At 35.8% G+C, this 22,775-nt stretch overlaps 4 protein-coding genes across 8 annotated transcripts; all 4 read right to left on the reverse strand.

Annotated features, from left to right (window-relative positions):
* Positions 1-538: 538 nt before the first annotated feature.
* LOC145138490 (uncharacterized) lies at positions 539-7,468 on the reverse strand. Of its 3 annotated transcripts, none has more exons than XM_079072579.1 (10): positions 7,334-7,468; positions 2,716-2,802; positions 2,480-2,633; positions 2,118-2,202; positions 1,902-2,035; positions 1,716-1,797; positions 1,548-1,638; positions 1,315-1,470; positions 847-1,241; positions 539-778 (listed from the first exon to the last, which is right to left on the reverse strand). In XM_079072579.1, exons 2-7 carry the CDS (start codon positions 2,797-2,799, stop codon positions 1,548-1,550), a joined length of 630 nt encoding a protein of 209 aa, XP_078928705.1. In that variant the 5' UTR covers positions 2,800-2,802; positions 7,334-7,468; the 3' UTR covers positions 539-778; positions 847-1,241; positions 1,315-1,470. The 3 variants fall into 3 exon arrangements, with proteins under 3 accessions (XP_078928705.1, XP_078928703.1, XP_078928704.1); XM_079072577.1 differs by having other exon boundaries at positions 2,716-2,848; XM_079072578.1 differs by lacking the exon at positions 7,334-7,468 and having other exon boundaries at positions 1,315-1,638; positions 2,716-2,799.
* LOC145138488 (uncharacterized) lies at positions 3,714-7,324 on the reverse strand. 2 transcript variants are annotated; one of them, XM_079072576.1, is made up of 3 exons: positions 5,712-7,324; positions 4,706-5,623; positions 3,714-4,633 (listed from the first exon to the last, which is right to left on the reverse strand). In XM_079072576.1, the coding sequence occupies exons 1-3, from the start codon at positions 7,159-7,161 to the stop codon at positions 3,714-3,716; spliced, it is 3,288 nt and encodes a 1,095-aa protein (XP_078928702.1). In that variant the 5' UTR covers positions 7,162-7,324. The 2 variants fall into 2 exon arrangements, with proteins under 2 accessions (XP_078928702.1, XP_078928701.1); XM_079072575.1 differs by having other exon boundaries at positions 3,714-5,623.
* A 1,024-nt stretch (positions 7,469-8,492) lies between the features above and the next one.
* Positions 8,493-9,230, reverse strand: LOC145139802 (uncharacterized). Its single transcript, XM_079073501.1, has one exon. The coding sequence runs from the start codon at positions 9,228-9,230 to the stop codon at positions 8,493-8,495; it is 738 nt and encodes a 245-aa protein (XP_078929627.1).
* Positions 9,231-10,958: 1,728 nt separating this feature from the next.
* On the reverse strand, positions 10,959-12,306 carry LOC145137011 (tropinone reductase homolog At5g06060-like). Of its 2 annotated transcripts, none has more exons than XM_079071150.1 (4): positions 11,905-12,306; positions 11,588-11,804; positions 11,417-11,523; positions 10,959-11,321 (listed from the first exon to the last, which is right to left on the reverse strand). In XM_079071150.1, the coding sequence occupies exons 1-4, from the start codon at positions 12,214-12,216 to the stop codon at positions 11,145-11,147; spliced, it is 813 nt and encodes a 270-aa protein (XP_078927276.1). In that variant the 5' UTR covers positions 12,217-12,306; the 3' UTR covers positions 10,959-11,144. The 2 variants fall into 2 exon arrangements, with proteins under 2 accessions (XP_078927276.1, XP_078927275.1); XM_079071149.1 differs by having other exon boundaries at positions 10,959-11,330.
* Positions 12,307-22,775: the final 10,469 nt, after the last annotated feature.

Consider the following 22,775-nt stretch of genomic DNA (forward strand, 5'->3'; position numbering starts at 1 on the left):
TAGAGTAAATGTTTTATTTTCTGAGAAATACACACACACACACACACACACACACACATATATATATATATATATATATATATATATATATAATTTTAAGTACAGCATTTCTATATTCTATAAGAGGCAAAGGGGGAATTCCAAAGACACCATGGTTGAAAACCATTTACAACTAGTGAAGGAACCCCCGCATTGCGCGGGGGTCAGATGTTGTTACTTTAAGTTTTTGAATGGAAACAGTGACGTATGAATTTTGTTTGCTACTTTATCTTTACATTTTATTGTTAACATTTGTCATATGATGCATGATAAAAGGTTAAATAAAAGCCATTTACTAAAATAAGAATGTAAGTTTCAGTATGTGAAGACAAATGCCGTTTTTTTTCGTTTTTTTTGTGTTGTTCGATTAATATTCTATTTCAAAGCACGAACGACTATGGATATTATGTAAGTTGTCAAACATGTTTTATAGTAAATGAATGTTATCTGTCACATGTGCTAATGGATGTTTGGAATGGAAATGGGTAAGCAAAGTAGATAGTGTCATGACATTTTGTGATATACATTCTAACATTCATATACATATAATCAAAAGCGACAATATTGTTTGTAGTCTTTGTTACTCATATTGTTCGTAGGACTAAAAGCATTTCGCATGAAAATTAGCCGTTCAACAGTAGCAAAAAAGAATGGACTTTTGTATTAGTGCTTTCGGATGATGTTGGAATTCATAGTCACTGTTGCCCTCGTTTTTGATGTTTTATAGATCGGGATTTGTCTGTATAGTAAGGAAATCATGTTAGAAGCAATTTCGTATTATTGGTAAGGGAAAACATGTGTAAGTACCTGAGGTTTCGAATGATAAAGCTTTCGACACATTAGATGATTCTGAAGGTGGTGATGAAGTTCGTATGTTGTGGGTAGGTTCAGAGGACTTGTTGTCTGTAGTAGCCATTGGGGTTGTTGGAATTGCTTGTTGAGTGAGGGTGTTGATGTTTCCTATGTCTACAATCACGTATCGGATGTTTTCTGCATTTGAGGTTTTCAACATTTGAATTGACAATGCCTTTAATAACCCTTTGCACTCTTCGATGATGGACGGTATAATTCCTCTACTGATTTGGGTGTTATTGGACATCAACTTTTCTGAGGTAATTCCAATCAATCTCTGGGTTGCACTGTCAGATATAGATGCAGTAATGGAGCCAGTTGGGTCGGTTACTGTTGCGGTAAACCTATACCTGTATTCATATATGGTGTATCATTGTATAGCAGATGTGAATATTTTATGTATTCAGAAGTAGTAACACGTACAGGAATATTGGTGCTTCAGTTAATCCATGGGCAATGCAGAACCAATCCTTTGCTTTTTTAAATATTGGGTCTCTGCACTGGGGGCATATCACTTGGCACCAGTTGTCCTTGAAGGCAAAGTCCACCAGTGACGCTTTTCACAGTGAAGGTTTTATCCTATAGTTGTTATAGGTTGGATATACATAATGTTCTGAAAGAGCAATTCTGTAACATAACAAAGTTATATCTTATACCTAAAGTTGTGTATGTGTTTTAGTAATGAGCTCACACAATGTTGTTGGTATTCCAGTTGCCATAAAAGGTGGTCTTGAAGGGCCACTGAACCTGTTAATAAGTTTAACATATAGGAGTATACTGTTTGTAGGTATTAATCTCAATTTTTTCTGTAAAATGTTGTGTACCTGTTGGTTACTAGTGTTGCTTCTGGAATAGGTGGATTAACATACACATGTGTAGCAGTTGACGATCCAAACCTAAGTATTCCTGGAGGAAATGCAAAACAACTGTTAGAATATGTATAAGTAGATCTAACAGTTTAAACATAGATATAAATTTTTGTAATATTTAGTTAATTTTGAGAGTATTACCATCGTTTGATGAGGTCCTCAAATTTGTAACAGCAAAAATTGTTGTTGCAGGAGGCGGCATTAGTTGCTGACGATTAAATTTCTCGGGGACGTCGATACATTCTTTCCACAAGTTTACTGCTAACTCACTTCCACTGGTTTTAATGTATAGGTAACAAATTAGTAATCTGTCAGAATGAGGGTAAAAAAGGATAAATGTAATGGTATTTTATATACCCTTCATCGGTAAGTACTATAAGGACAAAGGACTCCCCATTGCGTTTCTTGCAATCTCTCACTTTTGTAAGGATACCAATAAAATCTATTGCATGGTAAACAGTGAAGGCATTGATAATTTGTAAGTACATAACAAACATTTTTCTATAAATATGTGCACTGTAGTGATGAGTAAAACACATATGTTAATGGTATAGATGGTTATATTGCAATTTCATTTCCTTTGTAACAGTAAGTGTGTGTAGCTGGACAGAATGGTGGATTTTCACCAAATTCCATAAGCTGGGTTTTTGAAACAAACCTAAACCAAGCTGAAGGAATTGTAATTGTATCTGGAATAGGTTGGATAACAGAAGCAATACCAACGTCCATGTAGATATCGTTTTCTAAAACCTTTTGGTAATCATCTAATCGTGGACAAGTATATTCTGATATCGTGTAGAAATTGGAAAGATTAAGAACAGACTCTATATAGCCTTGATTTGTCCTTTGTCCCAAGATCTGTATAGCATCTCCCTGGCATATTTTAAATAAAAGAATGTGAATAATTGACAATGAAGACATTGTTATAGTAACAGTTTACTGTATGTATACTTACAAACTTGTCTACAACAATGAACCATGTTTCGTGGCGTCGGGTACTGTGGCTTCCACCTACGCAATATCCGTACCTGTATAGCATCGCCTGCACATGCGTACTTCAACTCTGATATGGAAGTCATGATTTAGAACTGTCTCTTTCAATAATATCACAACAATAGTTGTCAGTATGTGCATATTATCAGTGTGATGTAACATATATTGGAAGAGAAAGCATGTTTAAGCAATGTCATATAAGAAGGATAAATAGTTGTTTAATGTTGTTAGTACAACCTCATTGATATTCACCATGTGCAACAAATCTTTAAAAACAACATTTTTGGTTTTATTGTGCAAGCACTGTTGATTCAACTCTATAAGAACTCTAAGGGCGGCGGGAGATGTTGCTCTAGATAACGCTACGTAAACCTGACCATGTGTAAAAACGGGTTGAGGCAAGTAAATTCCGATTTTTTTCAAAGACTGCCCTTGACTTTTGTTTATGGTCATATCATAACACACCTTGACAGGGAACTGCTTTCGTGAGAATGAAAAGGGTAGATCTGTTGGGTTATGGATAAATTTTATCCGAGGTATGTACACTCGTCTCCCGATACATGTTCCCGTGATTATTGTTGCCTCAATTACAGTAGGAAGTAACTGAGAAACAATTAAGTGTGTGCCATTACATAAACCCTCTCGCTGGTTGATGTTTCTTAATAACATTATGGGACTATTCACTTTTAATTTGAGCGTATGAGGTGGTAGCCCTGCAAAATTTAATTCATTTAAATATTCAATTGGATATAACCCCTCTAGTTCTGATGTATTCTTGCCGTTGGATTGCATGGCGTCCGTACTTCTATAAAGCCTTTCGTTACCGTTAGCCATTTCTATAATTAGGTTGTCAACCTTATCAGCGGCTTCATTAGTTGGACAAACTATTGCTCTAACAGAGAGATCAGAAGGTGATGGGGTGTGCAACATTTCGTTTTCATACACAAAATGTATTAAAAGTTACAGTGAGTTTTGTCCAGGAGGTATTAAAAGTGAGTCTGGTATATGTACCCAACTTGAGGTTTGTGGATCATTTACATATGTGTCCCCTAACTCTCCATTACCAACCGCTAAAATCCAATCTGCAAAGCCTTGCATCGACAACCCATCAATTAGATCAATATTAGAAGTAAATAATCTCATATTATGATGTAGTCTAACAACGTGAAAATGCGGCCACAAATATGAATTTGGTAAGCTCAAACGAACAATCTCAGCTCGTGTACTTTTTGATGCTATTCCAGACGCAGCAACAGCCAGGACAACCTTTCCAACCGATCTGAAGTACGAAAGCAATGTCGTCCACAAAAAAGTCTTTCCAGTTCCACCGTGTCCATAGACAAAAAGCAACAGTTGTTTCTTTTGCAATTCCGAACTGATAACAGTGTCATAAACAGTTAGCTGGTCATTATTGAGTTGTTGAACCATATCAGTATGTTGTCTAGTCGAGGCTTTCCTGTCATAACTTATTTCTTCTAAAAGCAGGCGATTTTGCAAAACAGCAAGACCAGCAGCAGACGGCAAGGGTAGGTTGAAATCAGCCAAAGATTTACAAGGTGTAGAAGACTGCAACGTATTTTGTAAATCAAAAAGCAAGTGCTGCTGCAGTATATCATCATTAATGTGAAAGCGTTCATCCGAAAGTCCAAACTTCAGCTTGTGTACATAATCATCCGTCATTTTTCGCCACCCTATTTCCCATAAAGACCGAGGAGTGTTAACTTCACAAAATAATAACAGGTGACAGAAAAGAGATCTTAATTGGGAAGACGTAGCCCAAAGAGAAGCTTCGGTAAAGGCGGTCATCCACTCCACATCATCGCCTATTAATCCTAGAGCATTGCATGCACTTCGGAATGTTGGATGAACATGACCGCGAACTGTACGGACATTTTCATAAGAAGTGCATCCTTTTTGATGGCTAAGTAACATACGAAAGTAAAATAACTCACCGGAAGACGGATGAACAAATACAAGACGACCAAGTGTTTTTGAAGACTCTAAAACCCTGCGTCCCCATACTTTAGATGTCTTGTCCCACTTATAGTTGTTTGGATAATCGATATAAGTAAGATCACGACCTTTTGGATCTGCTACATTATTATCAAACCATCCCATAAGTGGTGTCTTAGCAAAACCTGGATTTGCAAGAACTTGATCTAATCTGCTGTCTTCTCTAAACAGTACATGCTGCATGTGCTCCAAATGAACAGGTAACACCTGTACTGGCGAGTGGCGACGATGAATGAAAAAATTCAGAATTCTCCATGCAGCCTCATGGGGACAAATGTATCGGCCATCGAGAAAGTTTTGTATTTCATTTAAAGGCGGAACTTTGTCACCTAAATCAGGGGAATCGGGCGATTCAGATTTCCGGATGACAAATCTAACACGTTCAACACCTTTGGAGATATACTTAAACAAATACTTAATCATCATGTTCCATCCACAATACTCTACATTTATATGGTGAGCAAACCGAGAACATAACCTTCTATTATAGGGAACAACGTATCCATTGTCAACAACAACTCCATTTTGCATCGTATGACGCATAACAAAATTTCTTTTGTAATGCGCGTAACCATCTTTATCAAAAAGTGTGACCTCATGGAAAGGTTTGGGGAAATGCTTGGAACAATTACCGTCTTTCATACATGGAGCCTGCCTATTTAGTAATCCACAAGGACCATGAATCATAGTACTCGTGACTATCTGATAAAGAAGTGGGTCAAGCGTTGGATCAGGAAGCTCTGCAGATATGTATTTATCAATATCAGAAGCATCTTTAATCCTATCAGGCTTCGCGACCCACAATAAAGTATGACAATGTGGTAGACCTCTTTTCTGGAACTCTATGGTATACATGTCTGCATATTAAAGAAAAAATATGACATATTAGTATAAAATATAGACAGGAACAGAAATAAATCTAACATATATGAGAACAATACATACATGCTGCAACGTCACCAAAAGTTTTATCGTCCTTCAGAAAGTTGATGAAAGCGCCCACTTTAATTTCAAAGACCCTAGCTATAATATCAGCCCTACTATGAGTATCTCGCTGGCCATGATCATCCATATAGCGACGTATTTCGGGCCACTTGACATTACACGTAAATGTAATAAAGTATTGTGGATTCCCAAAAACTCTACAAATCGATAATGCATCCTGATAATGGCTATACATATAGCGCGGACCACCAACAAATGATGCAGGTAAGAACATACGTTTCCCCACATGACGGCTCTCTCTATCTCCTTTGGAAAGCGCATCATAAAGACCACTAACATAATCACAACGCAACTGGTTCTGATGATTTATATAGTAATTCAAACGATCTTGTTCGATACATGTATAAGCATCGACAAGATACTGTTGGAAAAGACGACATGAATTCAATACAAGGGAATATATGTCACGACGGGCATGAATCTGACAGCTATAATACATGTTAACAGTTAAAGCCCGTGTAACGGTACCTGTTATATCACGTAATTTCAAGCGCGGAGACCAACCTTCCTCTCCAAAGGGAAAAAGTAACGGGTATTGTAAAGGCATATAGCTTGGATGGAGTTTGCTAATTCGTTGAGGCTGGCCTGACCGGGAATGGATTATAATATCAAACTTACCACAATTAACATCATCACCGGTGACTATACATCCTAAACTACCGGGAGCCGGCAATCCATATCTTCGATCAGGTATATTACTATACAAACGAACCGCATAAGACTCTAAATTCATAGCCATAGCAACCTCTTTTGCCATTTTGAAGGTAAGAACATATTCATTATGGGCAGTTAACGTGTCCATCAAGACCTGAACAATAGCAACATCTAATTCACTTTTCTTAGGAGAAGTAAACGCCTTTAACCTATTACAAACTTCATTCTCAGTATCAAAAATATACAACTGTAAGAACCTAGGAGCATTAGTGTCCTGTGGATACATTGAACCTATGCGATGGTAAATCTGACCCGATATCTTAAACACATAAGGACCACGGCCATTATTAATATCGTCATCAACATTAGCTCCAAAGGAAGTCATCGAAAACATGCTATTATATGCCCTGATATCACCCAAAAAACGTGCAGTCATATAAAGTTCAAGAATTTGGGGAGGAGGTCGGTTAGGATAAGATAGGACAACTGAGCCCGACTTACAACACTGATTATACCTTGGATGGTTAACACGAGATAGATTAAGTATCCTCTCCACATGCCAAAATAAAGCCCCACAGAATTCACACACACAAACACAATCCCCACAGTCATAATAAACAGGAAGAACAGAAGGGTTTGTAGCAATAAGCGGCTGCAAACGACGTGATTTATACACAAATGTTCCAGAAGAAGAGGAAACGTCGTCAGCCAATTTTCGCTTGGAAGCTTTAGTCATAATGAAAGGTTTTAAAAAAGGCGAAACATAAATTAAACATAGGCGAAAATAAAGCAACCAAAAATTGCACACACATACGTAAAATTGAAAGGCGTAGACCGGGAAGAAGAAACAAAGCCTAAACAACAAAGGGCATAAGAAACAAATTAAAAAAGAAAAAAAGGAAATATACCAGTAAGCAAAGGAATTCGGTAGAAGAACAATAGAGACGGAAGAGAAGGCAAGAAAGAAGGAAGGTCAGCGAATGGTCAAAAGGCAGGACAACAACACACGTGTGAAGGACAGCACATCAGCACAGGCAAATAGGGGTTACAGCAAAAAAAAAGGAAAAAAGAAAAGATAATGGGCAAACATAAAATGCGGAACAAATGAAAAGTAGACATTGGAATTAACAAAAAAATGGTCATCCGTAATTGAAAGAAAATACTGTTGATCCAGATACTTAGAATTACTATGTATATATAATGGTCAAAACCACCAGCAATCAAATCAAATAAAAAAATATAAAAAATGCAATAGTCATCCATCCTGACGTCAACTTTTCTATTCATTTTGACACAATTAAATATTTTTTATTTTATTTTTGATTTAGATTAAATAACTTCTATATCAATGTTTATACCCGTAATAAAATAATTGCAATTTTAGTTTTAATAATTATTACAAGTATTTTCCTCTCTATTTTTTTATGTCATAATCTTAAAAAAAAAATTGTATGGTATTTTCTGTTATGGTCATACTATTTGTATGATTTTTTTTTATCATGGTAGTAATATTTTTTATTATTAATATTTGGCTATGTATTTTTTTTGAAAGAGTATTTTGCTATGTATTTATGTCATGGTCTTATTATTTGCATGATATTTTCAAGACTTTTAAAATTACACTATTTAAACTGTTTATATTATTATTATGATTCGAAACTTCTAAAAAACACTTTTAAGTATTTTAAATTTTTGATAGAAAAACTTCATATTCATTTACTAACTTAGATAAGAACCGAAATGTCTTTGTCTTTAGCAACAGCAAATAACATGGGATAACACATACTATTTTCTATTTTTTCTTTTATTTTTTTTTGATGTTTTTAATCTATATTATTCTAATTTGTTTTATGTTTTTTTATTTACTTCATATATTTCTAATTTGTTTTATTTTTTTTATTTATGTCAAAAACATATAAATTAATAAAACATAATTTCATTAACTAGTAAATTAAAAATACCATACTAACTTAAAAAAAGCCATTACAAAGCAAAAAAAAAAAAAAAAAAACATTGAACAAAAAACACACGATAGTCCTAATAATTAAAAAAAAACACCGACAAACATTATTCATCCAAGTATTTGCTCTCGATCTTTGCCTTCATCCTCCGTATCACTTCAGCTCGTCTCGGTGGCAAATTTTCTTCGTTTGTCGTAAGAATTGTCAAATCATTCGATATGCGATCTTCTTCGGCTTCTTGACGAAGGAAATCCAAATGCTCCCGTTGCAATTCATATATTTTATTTGCGATTTCCGTGTGGGCGTCGAATTTTTTTTTCATTTCCTCGTGCTCTCGAAGCCGACTTTCATTCTCCTGCGCATGTCGTTGCGCGCGCTTCGCTTTGTCGCGCCCCATCGTTTGTCGTGGCGGAGAGATTTCCTTGATGTCGTCAAACTCGTTCGGGATCTCATCGGTGTCCGCGTTGAGGTCGATGTTTGTGTGTCCGTCGGAAACGTCAACCGAACCCGAACCACGAGACCTCTTTGATTGTTGTTCCGATGATGTTGTTGTTTTTATCCATTTTGGATCTTTCCTCACTATCTCCCATACTTTTTCATACTCAAATATGTGACCCATTTGCACGTGATATTCCTCCCTCGCCGCTCTAAACACATCGAAATCATTGGCACCACTTTGAAGTTGTGAAGAAAGTTTGTTGTATATGAAATTGAATTTGGTGCACTTCCGGCTAATTTGAGTCCATTTGCCACTAAGCATATCATTATTGCGATATGTGTCACCCTTGTTCAAAATTGTGCGGAATTTTACAATTATGGCATCCCAAAAAGCAACTTTCTTCATATCGTTCCCCAAACTTGGTTGTTTTGAAGTACCGCACCAAGCCACCGCCAACGTATGCTCTTCCTCCGGTGTCCACCATGTTGGAGGTGCTTCCGTTTCTTCCGCCCCGACCACGACCTCTTTCCCTTTCTTTTTTGATCTCCCTTTTTTCCCGATGCTTTCCGACTACCCGACTTGCGTCTCAATAACCGTTTCTTGCGTGGGTGGGGGTTGTGTGGTTGTTTGTCGTATAAAAGGCGATGTAGAGAATTGTAGTGGGGGTGAGGCGAGATTGAAAAAATTGACGTTATATGGATTTGTGGTGAGTTTTGCGAGTTGAGGAGGTTTATGTAGCCCTCGTATGCCGCAAAACCTATTGGAGTGGATGTGTTTGTGTTTGGAGGAGGAGTATTCGGGTTTTGATCTATAGTTGGTTGATTTTTGTGTTTGTGTTTTGAGTGATTTAGTAAATAGATATAGAGAAATATATGTGTAGTAAAAAGAATGAAGCATATATAATATATGTAACGAAAATGTTATTACTAAGTTTTTTTTTATTAAAGTTACCGTTTTTAAACGGTTGAATTTTGAAATTGTACCGTTTTTAAACGGTTTAATTTTGCAACGTTCGAATTCATCCGCGTTACGATACGTTACCACAATAGCGAGATATAACACAACATGTAATAACGGGAGGGTGGGGCGGTGTTCGCTCGTTATGGCGCTGCCACATCGGATAACGCAATACGGGCGTTGCCCACACCCGTCCCTATTAATAAGTATACCTGTCATGCATTAATTTTTTGATTTTAGATAACTGTTGTAAATTGTTTAAAGCAACACAAACGAACATATTTTTATTGTTTTATCTTCTAATTTACGTTTTTATCAAATATAGTAGTTATTTAGAAATAAATAAGGAGGATAATAGTTAGAACGTTATATATATAAATTTACCCCTGATCCTATTTTTATTCATATCACCTGTGCTTCTTTTTCATTTAATTCTTATTTTTTCTTCTCAATAATTCAATATATACATATCAATATTTACTGGGTATTCTAAAATTTTAAATTAATTAAAGAAAATGGGAGCATTACAAAGAAAAGCACGTGACTAATAGGGACAAGGTTGGAAGGGGAGATGTCCTTTCAATTTGGGTTTTAAAATTTTAATTAATTTATAGGTGGTTTTGACTTTACAAAAATGGTTTTTGACTATATAAATCGAGGCAAAGCCTAGTGAAGTAAGTAGTTTTAATCTAGTGCTTAATATATTTATTGCATTATTGATAGTGCTGCATACTTGAGAAATTTTTAACTTCCCCTGTAACCACAAAGCTTAAAAGTGAAATTGAAAAGCCAAATATCCTTTTGAACTTGTTAAACCTCTAAAACCGAGCTAGGAAACCGAGTTATAACCAATGTTCTAAATAACGTAAGGCGTGACTTGGCGGTAATGTCAAGCCTCGAGTTTTTCCGAGCCTTGGCGAGTCACGTCGTTTGTAAGGCGTGATTTAAGGCGGCAAATTTGTATATAATTCATATTTTTATATGTATTTTCTACTATTATTCATTTTTATACACATATATAAGTCAAGACGGCGTTTTGGTAAAGTTTGACGGCACATACAAGCCTTGGAGTCATGGCGCGCCATGGCGGGGCGGAGCCATGGCGATCTTTTTAGAACCTTGTTTATAACACACAGGTACTGTATAGCGATTGTGAGAGCAAGAAAAAAGATGAAATGATGAAAACAATGACATATATAAAGATCTTAATTAAACAAGAACATACTGTAAAGTGAAACACAGATATATTATTTCAATTCATTTTACTTGATAGAGAAGATCATATAAAAAACGATAATACACACTTCAATCGTGAAAAACAATAGCTCATACTGTTGATAGGCTAAAGACGGCATGTTGCATTCATGCGAAAGCATTGACCGAAAACCCCCCATCAATAGCTATGGTTTGCCCAGTGATGTAAGAAGCACCAGGCAGGCAAAGGAAGGCCACGAGAGAGGAAACTTCATTGGCTTCCGCAAGGCGTTTCAGAGGAGTTCTAGATGCCACAGCATCCTCAAACTCCTTAGGACCAACAAGCTGCATATACTAAACAAAGGAACAACGGGATTATTAGTCACTAAAGAAAAAAAGAACCGAAGATGAAGAAGTTAATTATAATATTAGTATATTACCTGTTCAACAAGGGAGGTTTTAGTGAACCATGGTGCTACACAATTTGTCCGAATCTTGTCTGTTGCCCATTCACATGCTAAATTTTTTGTAAGCTGATTTATTGCACCTGATGTAAAACACACATTAAATCTCACCCTTTTTTCCTCAGATTCGCGCCAAAGCAACCATACCTTTGGTGGCACTGTAAATAGACCCAACGGAAGCGTGGACCAACCCTGCAACAGATGAAATGAATACAATATTTCCAACTCCAGAAGCCTTTAAAAGAGGATGAGCAAGTTGCGACATATGGTAACAAGATTCCAAATTGGTAGACATGAGAAAGGAATACTCTTCTGCTGTATAATCTAAAGTAGGCTTCACGATATTCGTCCCGACATTGTTTATCTGCAGGAAAAAAGCTCGATGGAAGTGAATAATCTGATAAATTCGCAAAAATTCTGAAAGAAGAAGACAAGAGTTTAGGGTAACAAATGGAAGAACTTACAAGGATGTTGAGTTTGCCACCAAAAAGTGAGGAAACTTTTTCCACAAACTGCTCCCGTTGGGGACGAGAAGATAAGTCGCAGACGGATCCAGTGACGGTGAAGCCCTTGCTGGACCATTCTTGTAAGCGTTCATTAAGTTCAGACTCGTTACGTGAGCAGGTGTGCACTTCTGCCCCTAACGCCGCCAGTTCCTCCACCACAGCGTAGCCGATTCCACGTGTACCTCCGGTGACCAAAGCAGTCATTCCGGCTAGTGACCATCTTGAATTTCCAATAAGACCAGAAAAGTTTCCGGCAGCCGTGGAAGTCATGCTCCGAGTATGTTGATTATTATATCTTCGATATCAATTTTGGTTCTTAAGCCGTAAAGCATTGGTCCTTTATATATCGCTCTTTCTCATTTTTTTTTGCTTTTAATATCTTCTTTCTTCAATAAGCATGTGACCTTATATACAACGATATTGATTTATTCGTGGCCAACCTCCAAAAAAAAAAAAAGATAGAGACGCTTTTACCAAAAATTTCTCATTCCCTAATGCAATTACAAAAAATTTAAACAGTAAATGAAATATTGAAAATAAGTAACTAGTGATGCTGTCATTTAACCATGATCCTAACTAAAGAAAAGATGCAACCGTATTAAAGGATAGCGGGGAGTTAAAATCCATGCAAATGCGACAAATGATCTAATGACCATCACAAACAATGTTGCAAAATGTTTGTCCATTTACTGCATCGTATCTTTAATAGATACTGCAACGAAGGCTGCAACGAAGGCGGTCAGGTACATGACAAGACTCGTATCAACTCATTCGCCCGCCTTTAAATTGGACCCCATCCTCGGGGACGAGGCTCGATCAGTTAGTTTGGAGAGTAATAAAAATGGAATTTTTTTGGTCAAATGATGAGACAACTGTGAGCTTACACAAAATTTATTTGTAAGTATTTGTCGGTTGTGGTACATAACATTCATCCCCGATTTTAGTGTAATCCGTAATTAACTAAAAGCAAACACAAAACCAAACTCATGCATTAATGAAAATATCTTGAAGCTTGAATTTTTACATCAGTATAATATCATGTCAGATACTCAAGAATCACAAGAATCAGGTTGTCCTAATGATTGAACCCTTCAACCCATTTGAATAATGAAGATACTATACACATAAGTTAAACACAATATCTAATGTTTCATACTTGACACTATTACAAACATGTGTCCCTATCCATTCATGAGTGCATAAAAGCTTAGCCCAAACTTTCAGAAGCGACAACTCACACTCATATAGATAATCCTTCAATATTCTGCAGTTATTAATGCACCTTTTCAAAAGAACTATTAAGAACTTAATCAACCTACTTTAACTCTACATGTTATAAACACATACTTTGGGATGTAGTGACCAAAATGTGCTCTAATCTCCATAAGTAATCTTTCCACATTGAATTCTACTTCTAACATTATATTAAAATGGAATTGGGTATCTCACCCATAGAGATATTAATTGGGCCTTAAACCCATCCCTATAACAAACTTCCTTACCGAGTATCTAGCCAACCCCTTCGTTAAATGATCAACTAAATTTTGTTGAGATCGAACAAACTCTACATAAATGATACTATGAGTAATGAGCTGAAGTACCATATTGTGCTTAATACCCAAATGTTGTGGCATTCCATTATAAACTTGATTGTATGCTTTTTCCAAGGTGGCAGCACTATCACATTGCATTATGATTGGTGATATAGGCTTTGGCTTCAAAGGAATTTCATAGATTAAATTCCTTAACCATTCTGCTTCTTTTCCAGTGTTACACCCCAAAACCGGAACGGCGGAAACGTTCTGGGGTGGAGGACGTCATGTTTAGTATCACAAGATATGCATTATAGTAAGCAAAGTAATGAACAACCATTTCATTAGAAAGAAAGTGTTTACAAGGTGTGTGTTCACAAAACATGGAATACATAAACAAATAGCAAACAAGACTTGAAGCTATACTGCTCCATCTTCTGAATTCCCAGCATGAGTACCTGTCTACTAGGCTCCTGAGAATACAAGTTATTTGAAAGAGTTGATCAGCAATTAAGCTGGTGAGTTCATAAGATTTTAGTGATGTAAGTAAGTTGTAGAAAGTTGTTGGAAAATGTAGTAAGTTGTAAGTTCTGTTTAGAAAAGTTCGCCTGTTCCTCTTAGAAAATCCTATATTTTCTACTTTGATGAAAGATACGTAAAAATGAATCCGCAATCCTTTCTATGAGTACTAAATGGATACAAGTGATATAAAACTCAGAGTAAACAAACAATCGATTGTGCGCATCAGCCCTAAGGCGGAAGGCACACATCCCATTGTTTGTTTGATCATTGTGGTATATAACTCTGGTGTATTCACTCGTTACTCATGGAGTTAATTGTAATGGTTCCTTTATATTTAATGAAAAGATTCTTTAAGAAAATCCTTATTTCTTATAATAAAATGGTGACCACAGTGATTACTTCTATAATCTCTTAGTTTATACTAACTATATATGATCTAATATCGGATAGAAAGTTAATTGGGTGAATCTGCCCTAAGCCCACAACCAAACAAGGAACAAGAAGTAAGGCGGAAAGCACACATCCAACTACCTATTGGGTATTAATGATATATAACTGTGATATGTAAACTAAAGCATTATAGAGTTAATCACCTAAGGTCCTTTAAGTTTATCCTGGTTTAATAAAATGGATTAAACCCTTAACTGGTAAGTTTCTAGTTTTGTGTACCAAACGTTCTGATTTGGAAAGTATGTTTTGTACTAGAAAACTGTGCATTGACTATGTTTCCTATGACTTGACCCATACCTAGTACCCTTATGATGACTTAATGTATACTGAACATATATATCTAGAATCGAATAGATAATAGACTGGGTGAATCCGTTCCAAGCCCACAACCAAACAAGGAACAGGAAATGAAGCGGAGAGCACACATCCTATTATCTGTCGGATCCTATTAATATATATATATATATATATATATATATATATATATATATATATATATATATATATCCATTGATGTATGCATTAAGGAGTCATAAGGTTAGCCTTATGGTCCTTTCTACTAAACGTAGCCTTCTACCAAGGCATCTAATGTTATGTATGTTTGTTTCGTGTATGAGTGTGTATTTTCCCAAGTGAGACTATCATTAACTATATAGTTTGTACATTAGTGAATATGTGAAAGGATCACAAAGTAGATGTAATAGGGAAAATAATGTTTTACCTCAGCAGTGACACTGCTGGCTATAAAGTAATAAAATACAGACTCCAGGTGGTATTAAATGTACGATACACCTCTGGGAGTCTTTTTGCCTTTAATCTTTAGTTGGTTAATTAAATGTTTAAATGTGAACTCGTATGTAAGCGGAAGGATATATTGTTATATTTTATCACCTCGTGCCTGCTAGTCCTAGTACATGAAATCGTACCAGTGTCAACGCCAAGCCGGAAAGATATATTATTAAGTTTATCACCTCGTACCTGCTAGTCCTAGCACGTGAAATCGTACCAGTGTCAATGCAAATCCGGAAAGATATATTATTAAGTTTATCACCTCGTACCTGCTAGTCCTAGCACGTGAAATCGTACCAGTGTCAATGCAATGCCGGAAAGATATATTATTAAGTTTATGACCTCGTGCCTGCTAGTCCTAGTACGTGAAATCGTACCAGTGTCAATGCAAAACCGGAAAGATATATTATTAAGTTTATCACCTCGTGTCTGCTAACCCAGATACGTGAAATCAGACTAAAGTTAACGCAAACCGGAAAGATATATTAACGTTTTTCCCGGTACTTAGTGGGGTGTGTTTCTCCATGTACTTGTTATAGTATGTTCCTCTATGTACTTGCTATAGTATGTTCATCTATGTACTTGTTATAGTATGTACTGAACTCTTAAACTATACCTATTATAGTTTACTAGTAACGTGATTGAACTATTGTTGAAAATACTTATTTTACTACTAAGTTATGCTTGTACTTTAAAAACGGAGTTTTGTTAAACTATAAAGTAACATAACTTTAACAGAGTTTTTGAAATTTTTGATAACTTATAAATGACATAAGTAATCCTTTTGAAAATGTTTATAAAAAACAATTACACAATTAACATTGTGTTCAACTTGTATCCCCCCCTTAAAACATTTAAAACAGTTAAAAGATTCGTTACGGGGTATGAACTCACCTTGAGTGGGTGATTCAACGAATATGCGCGTAAGGAAGAGAAGTTCCACGAATGAACTCCCGAGACTTAACGAGTCCTAAATGACATATAATGACATAAATATAGTGTTTAGAAGCAACCAAATGCAAGGAAACACCTTACGGGACTAGGAAACACTTTGTCCAAGTGTTGGAATCACATGTGATTCACTAAAAGGGAGTGTATGGCCACTTTGAGGAGTGTGCGGCCAGGGAGTGTGTGGCCGCACACTCATGGTAAAGAGTGCACAAAACGTTTTCCAAATGGTAGGGAGGCTTGTAGGACTGATGCTCATCAAGTGTTGAAGGTAGAAAGGCACTTTGGAGGCCCTTAAGCACTAAAAAAAGGGGTGTACGGCCACATGGAGTGTGTGCGGTCGCACACTCCTTGAGGAACATGGTTTGGACGTTTTCTAAGGCTTATATCTAGTAAGTAACAAGCTTGGGGAATGGTACTTACAGTATAGAAGCCTTTAGGGGTGTTTTGATGGTGTTTGAGGGGTGTACGGCCACATGAGTGTGTGCGGCCGCACACACCATATGTTCTTGAGTTCTGGGCAGTTTGAAGGACTTAAACTAGTGTTCTAAACAAGATTCAAGTGTAGGGAAGAAGTACTTACGATCCGGAAGCTTGAGAAAGCCCAAAATCGCCAAGAACAAGTGTGTGTTCTTGGTGTTCTTGGTGTTCTTGGTGAATGGATGAAGATTTGAAGATCTAGTCAAAACAAGATTTCCAATGGATGAAATCAAAGGATGTAACTAGTTTATGAATATTAACAACAAATCTATGGAAGAACACTTACCAACTCGAAGATCTAGGCTGCAAATCGGATGATAGTTGAGAGAGAAATCGAGTTCTAGGCTATGGAGAGTGAAAAGGGATGAATGAAGGCTAAACCCCTCTTTTGTACACGTGAGTGTGCTGCCAGGAGAGGGGTGTGCGGCCGTACACTCCTCCTGTTGGAGTGTAAGGTCTGGTTTTTATGCCAGAAGTGTATGCGATCCATTCCTATACTCGAGGCTTGAATGTACCGAGCTTTGAACCTTTAAACAGACTCTAAACAAGGCTAAATGATAGCAGAAATGAGTCTTACACTCATTTGAGTTGACTGGCTGAGCTTTACAAGGAAAAAATTTAAAAAATTTCGGGTTGTCACATCCAGCAATTGCAAAGGCTATAATATTCAGATTAATAGTTGAATTTGTGATGCATATTTGTTTCTTAGAAGCCCATGAAATGGAAACTCCACTATGAAGAAACACCCAACCACTTGTAGAAGAATGATCCTCAATATTTGTAATCCAAATAGCATTTGAATATCCTTCAAGGACTAAAGGAAACCCTACATAAGTCAAACCTAAGTCCATGGTCTTCTTAATATACTTCAGCACCCTCCTTACTGGTTGCCAATGATGAGTACTTGGATTCCTAGTAAACATATTTAGCTTTCCTACAACAAATGCAATATTAAGCCTGTGGTGGTCATAGCATACATCAAACACCCAATGACCTTTGAATACTCAAGTTGTGAAACTGCTTCACCAGTATTTGGCATAAGTTTCAAACTTGGAATACAAGGAGTAATCACAGGAGAACAATCTGAACAGTTAAACTTCTTAAGTACTTTATCAGTGTAATGAGACTGTGAAATTGAGATTCCTTAATGTTCATGCTTGATTCTTATCCCAAGAATCACTTATGCCTCCCCCATATCCTTCATGGAGAACTGAGATGATAAAAACTCTTTGGTCATGTCAACTTGCCTTTGATCATTACCAAAGATCAACATATTATCTACATATAAGGATATGATCAATCCTTTACTAGACTTGTCAAAATTACTATATACACACTTGTTTGATTGATTCAACTTAAAACCAAGTGAGAAGACAACATCATCAAACTTTTGATGCCACTATTTAGGTGATTGTTTCAGCCCATACAACAATTTAACCAACTTGCACACCTTATGCTCGTTTCCAGACATAACAAATTCCTCAGGTTGTTTTATATATACCGCTTCCTCCAAATCACCATTCAAGAATGATATTTTAACATCCATTTGGTGAATAACCAGATTATGAATTGCTTGTAAGGAAATTAACAATCTAATGGTAGAAATACGAGCAAGTGGAGCATATGTACCAAAGTAGTCAATGCCAATTTTTGTCTAAAGCCTTGATTAACCAACCAAACTTTAAACTTACAAATTGATCCATCAACTTTCATTTTCCTTTTGAATATCCACTTACAACCCAAGGGATTGCATCCAGGAGGAAGGTCAGGCAATACCCAAGTATTATTTACAATAATAGAATTCATCTCATCATTTATTGCTTCATTCCAAAAGTAAGATCTTGAGATTTCAATGCATCATCATATGTTTGAGATTTCAAAAAGATGAAAATTATTACCAAATGATTTAGTTTTTCTTTTTATGTTTCCTCTTCTAAGCTAAAGTGATTCAATTGAATCTTATAAAACTTCCTTGGTAATTCCACTGGAACTACGAACCATATCCTTTGGTGTAGTTATGGATTCAAAACGATTTTCATCAAATATTGCATCTCTTGATTCTATAATAATGTTTACTGAAAAGGATTCATTAGGTTCTACAACATAAAACCTATAAGCCTTGGAATACTTAGCATATCCAATAAAAATACCATCAATAATTCTTTGATCCAAAGACTTCATCTTTGGTTCAGTCAGCCTGATAACCCCAAACTTTAAGATATCATAAGTTTGGTTTTCTTTTGTACCAAAGTTCACATGGAGTTTTTTTCTTTTGTTTGGAACTCTATTTAGAAGACACCAAGTAGTTAACATAGCTTCTCCCCATAATCCTGTTGGGTTTTGAGCACTATGACACTCCTATGGTGCACATTCAACCCTAAATGCTTTGGATCTATGTTTCTCTAATTATACATGCATATATTCAATTTTCCAAATGATTGTCCTAACTAGCATACATTTGAACAATTGAATGATACAACTAGTTAGATGACTTACCTCTTAGAAGGACTTGTAGTTCTTGACCTTTGAAAGCTTGAGCACCTCAAGTGTGATGCCTCTATTGGTTCACAAACACTAAAATGCAAGAGGAGGCTTGAGAGAATAGGCTACTAGCACAAAATCAACTTCACCCTCTTGAAAGTAAGTGGCTACCGATTTTGGCTCTAGGGGGGCTTATTTATAGTGTTGCGCATGCTAGGGTCACACTTTGTAAACCCTAATGACCCATGACTTTCCACATTCTCATGCTCCATGGATTTAACCTCCATGGACTATCCATGGATTAGTTTAGCCCATCTATATAATCATGGATCATTGACCCACACTACAAGAATCACGAATTTACATAATCAGTCCCCATATATTTAATTAGTCTCTTTTGACCACAAAATTAATTCCAAATTAATTCTTGATCAATACTAATTAAATAATATGATTTCATATTAATATATTATTCTTGTAATATATTAATAAACAACAAATAACCTTATTCTCAAGATCCATCTTATCAAATTGCACTGGTGAAGGTAACCCAAAAAGGACTATGCTACAATCGGGTCAAGTACATCCCAGTTATAGTTATAGGCTTAGACACCAAATCCAATAGTCTCCCACTTGGATAAGTCTAATAACTATAGCTGGCAATGCGACTTTAGGATCTGACTTAACAATCGTAAGCTTTCAAAAGCCGCTGTCGAACTCTGACCTAGTCAGTGACGCGTCCTTCAGATAAAGGATCATATATTCCTCTGTTCTTAAGATATCTATGCGGACAAATACATGGAACATAGTCATACTTATAGTCCTGCAATTTGTTTCCCGATTTCCGATTCGTCTGACATAGAACATAACTGAATACATCAATTTAGTTCTGACAGGTCCCGACACAAAGTCAAAACAGAATCATCGAGGGGCCCAAGATATCGCTTTTAATCCTCTTAGGATAAAAGGAACAGATAAACTTCGACATTATATGCTTGTACTAACTACTCATTAAGTCGTGCACAACGATACGTTTTATGACATCAAGTTACTGATGCGTTTTCGTATCATCAATGCACAACCAACTCGTAGTCAACAACTCATATATCTTAGTTTGAAGATTATATGAGATTATCGTCTCACAATTACCCATGATAAATTCCATGAAGTAATTTAGGTGAGCGCGGGTTGAATCCAATACTCAAATCATATTTTAGGAGCACTCATGAATGATGTAGCAAACTTTTGCTATGTCTAACACCTTAGACAATCTACTAGCCAACTCATGACAATCTTCTTTCATATTTACTTCCAACATATGATCGACTGTGGATAGTTTGAATAACCTAGTTATTCGGGAAGGCAAAACATGCAAAGTGAAACACAAGAATAATACTAATCCTATATGGCCCCAAAACTTCTGAGTGTAAATAAAACACCTTTTATTTAATCACCATATTGATTACACATTATTCATTGTATAATGTTCCAATTTATCAACTTAATACTTGAATTAACACAATAGTTATCCCATGCTCCAAGCATGCATGCTATGTTTGCCTATGGTCCTTACTTTGTGAAATAGATCAATTGTAAACATTTACAACAAATCTCATTTCAGAATTCCAAATCCTTATCGTAAGTGTAAGAATACCAAGTTCTTGCCACTTACTGTAATTTGTTAGATTCTAAATTTATATGCAGTGATCCTTTTGTAATGACCATGTACACAAGTTACAGAGACTTTGTCAATTACAAAACTTTCCATTGGAGATTGTTACAAGACAATCCCATAGATCCGAAGTCTCATATTCAAAGCACAACCCTTTGAACATCCTTCTTGCATAAAAGTTTCTAAATTTCTCATAGATTTTTGATATCCATCTCCCATTATGGAAAAATTTCCATATTTTCCATATGACAACTCATTGTTAATAGAATCTTGTCTGTTCATAATAATGTCAATATGGTCCATCCATTACTATACTTCCAACTATCCATAAGCAACCAATCTTTGGCGAACCTTGGATTGTTCTTAACAGTTGTTTAATAACTTTAGTCATATCCAGTTCTAGTCCTTTTTCCCTCTTAATGCCCTAGGCATTTAGAAAATTGGAACACATGAATATTATAGCATATGCAATCGATCCTATACCCGAAGCATATGGGATACGATTCATAATGTCTTACATAAAGACATGATACTTGACCAGTCTCTTGCTATAATATTTCCATATATAAAATTTCCAATGTTGAAGCATTTCAACATGGTATTCCTATAAATCCTTGACTAAATTTGATTAAAATCTCAATCTAAAGTTTTAGAATTGAAATGAAGTATAAGTTCCTCTCCCTTAATTATAGCAAAATAACTTTTCAACCCTGCAACTTTGCGGATTGAAAACTTTGTTTTCTATAATTAACATTGCTAACTTGCAACACTTACCATAATAATTATGCTCCCACTAGCATAACAATTATTTTGTTACTTGCATAACATTTATGCTCCCACTAGCTGTGACATAAATCCAAATATCACCTGAACTTCTAAAAATCAATACTTTATTGACTTTGTTACAAAAGTTCATATTTCTGACACGAGATGCTTCGATAAGCCTTTATCTAATCTTCTCAAACTCATACAACTTTCGTTAGATAGCTGACATGTGTGTCTAAACAATTTTAGAACTTACAGCAATAAGTCTCAAATGTTTAGACCTTTTGCCATTCCTCACAATTCGAACTATGAAGATGGATGTCGTAGTCATAATCGAATTTGAGAATGCAAATACCACAATTGCTAAATCTTTAAAATCTACTTAGTGGAAGCGTTTCTTCACAATCATTTTCATGAATTGGAGAGAAACCTTATGACACTTAGATTTTTTTATGGTGTATGTGTTCCTATCCATGGGAATTTATCATAACCATAATCTTAAGACAAGGTTAGTGACAAATCCAAACTCATATGGACTGAACCTTCTAATCTCAATTTCTTACCACTCGGTAGCACAAGGGCCTACCATGTCTTCCAAGTTGTTATGCAAACAATTGAGAACTCATAGAACTCACATGCATAGTCAACTTTAACTAGAATGGGCATGAAACAAGAGTATGTCAACACGATAGGTTACAAACCTCAAGTCGTGTGCTAGTGATTAACAATAAGTTTACTCTTGATTAGTTCTTGAACCTTTTCAAGACCTTTAAGACTCCCACTAACCTCTTGAAATATAAGATTGTCTTTGTCAATAAGTTTACTCTTGTTAGTGCGGTTTCTTATCAAGACAAACACTTCAGACAATTGGTCTTAGTTAGTCTTTGTTTTATCCAAAACATCACAACATACCAATTTAAAATGTACAAGAGTAAGAAACATTTTACTCTACATTTGATAAGTGTTATAAATCTTTCTTAATATTATGTCACTTAAGTTACAATCTTGGAGTATGACTCTAAGATTTTGTTTTGGAACGAAGTATGATTTATCTTTTTGATTTGACCATTTCAACAATTCCTGATTCCTCTTGGAAGCCAAACTAATGCACTAAGGTGTCCTTATAGGATCAAATTGTGATATAGTTTTCATGATCATTAATATGATCATAAAACACGATACTCAAGTAC

Source organism: Lactuca virosa, chromosome 9 (assembly GCF_052849685.1).
Source record: "Lactuca virosa cultivar CGN04683 chromosome 9, Lactuca_virosa_CGN04683_v6, whole genome shotgun sequence".
Taxonomy (NCBI): Eukaryota; Viridiplantae; Streptophyta; class Magnoliopsida; order Asterales; family Asteraceae; genus Lactuca; species Lactuca virosa.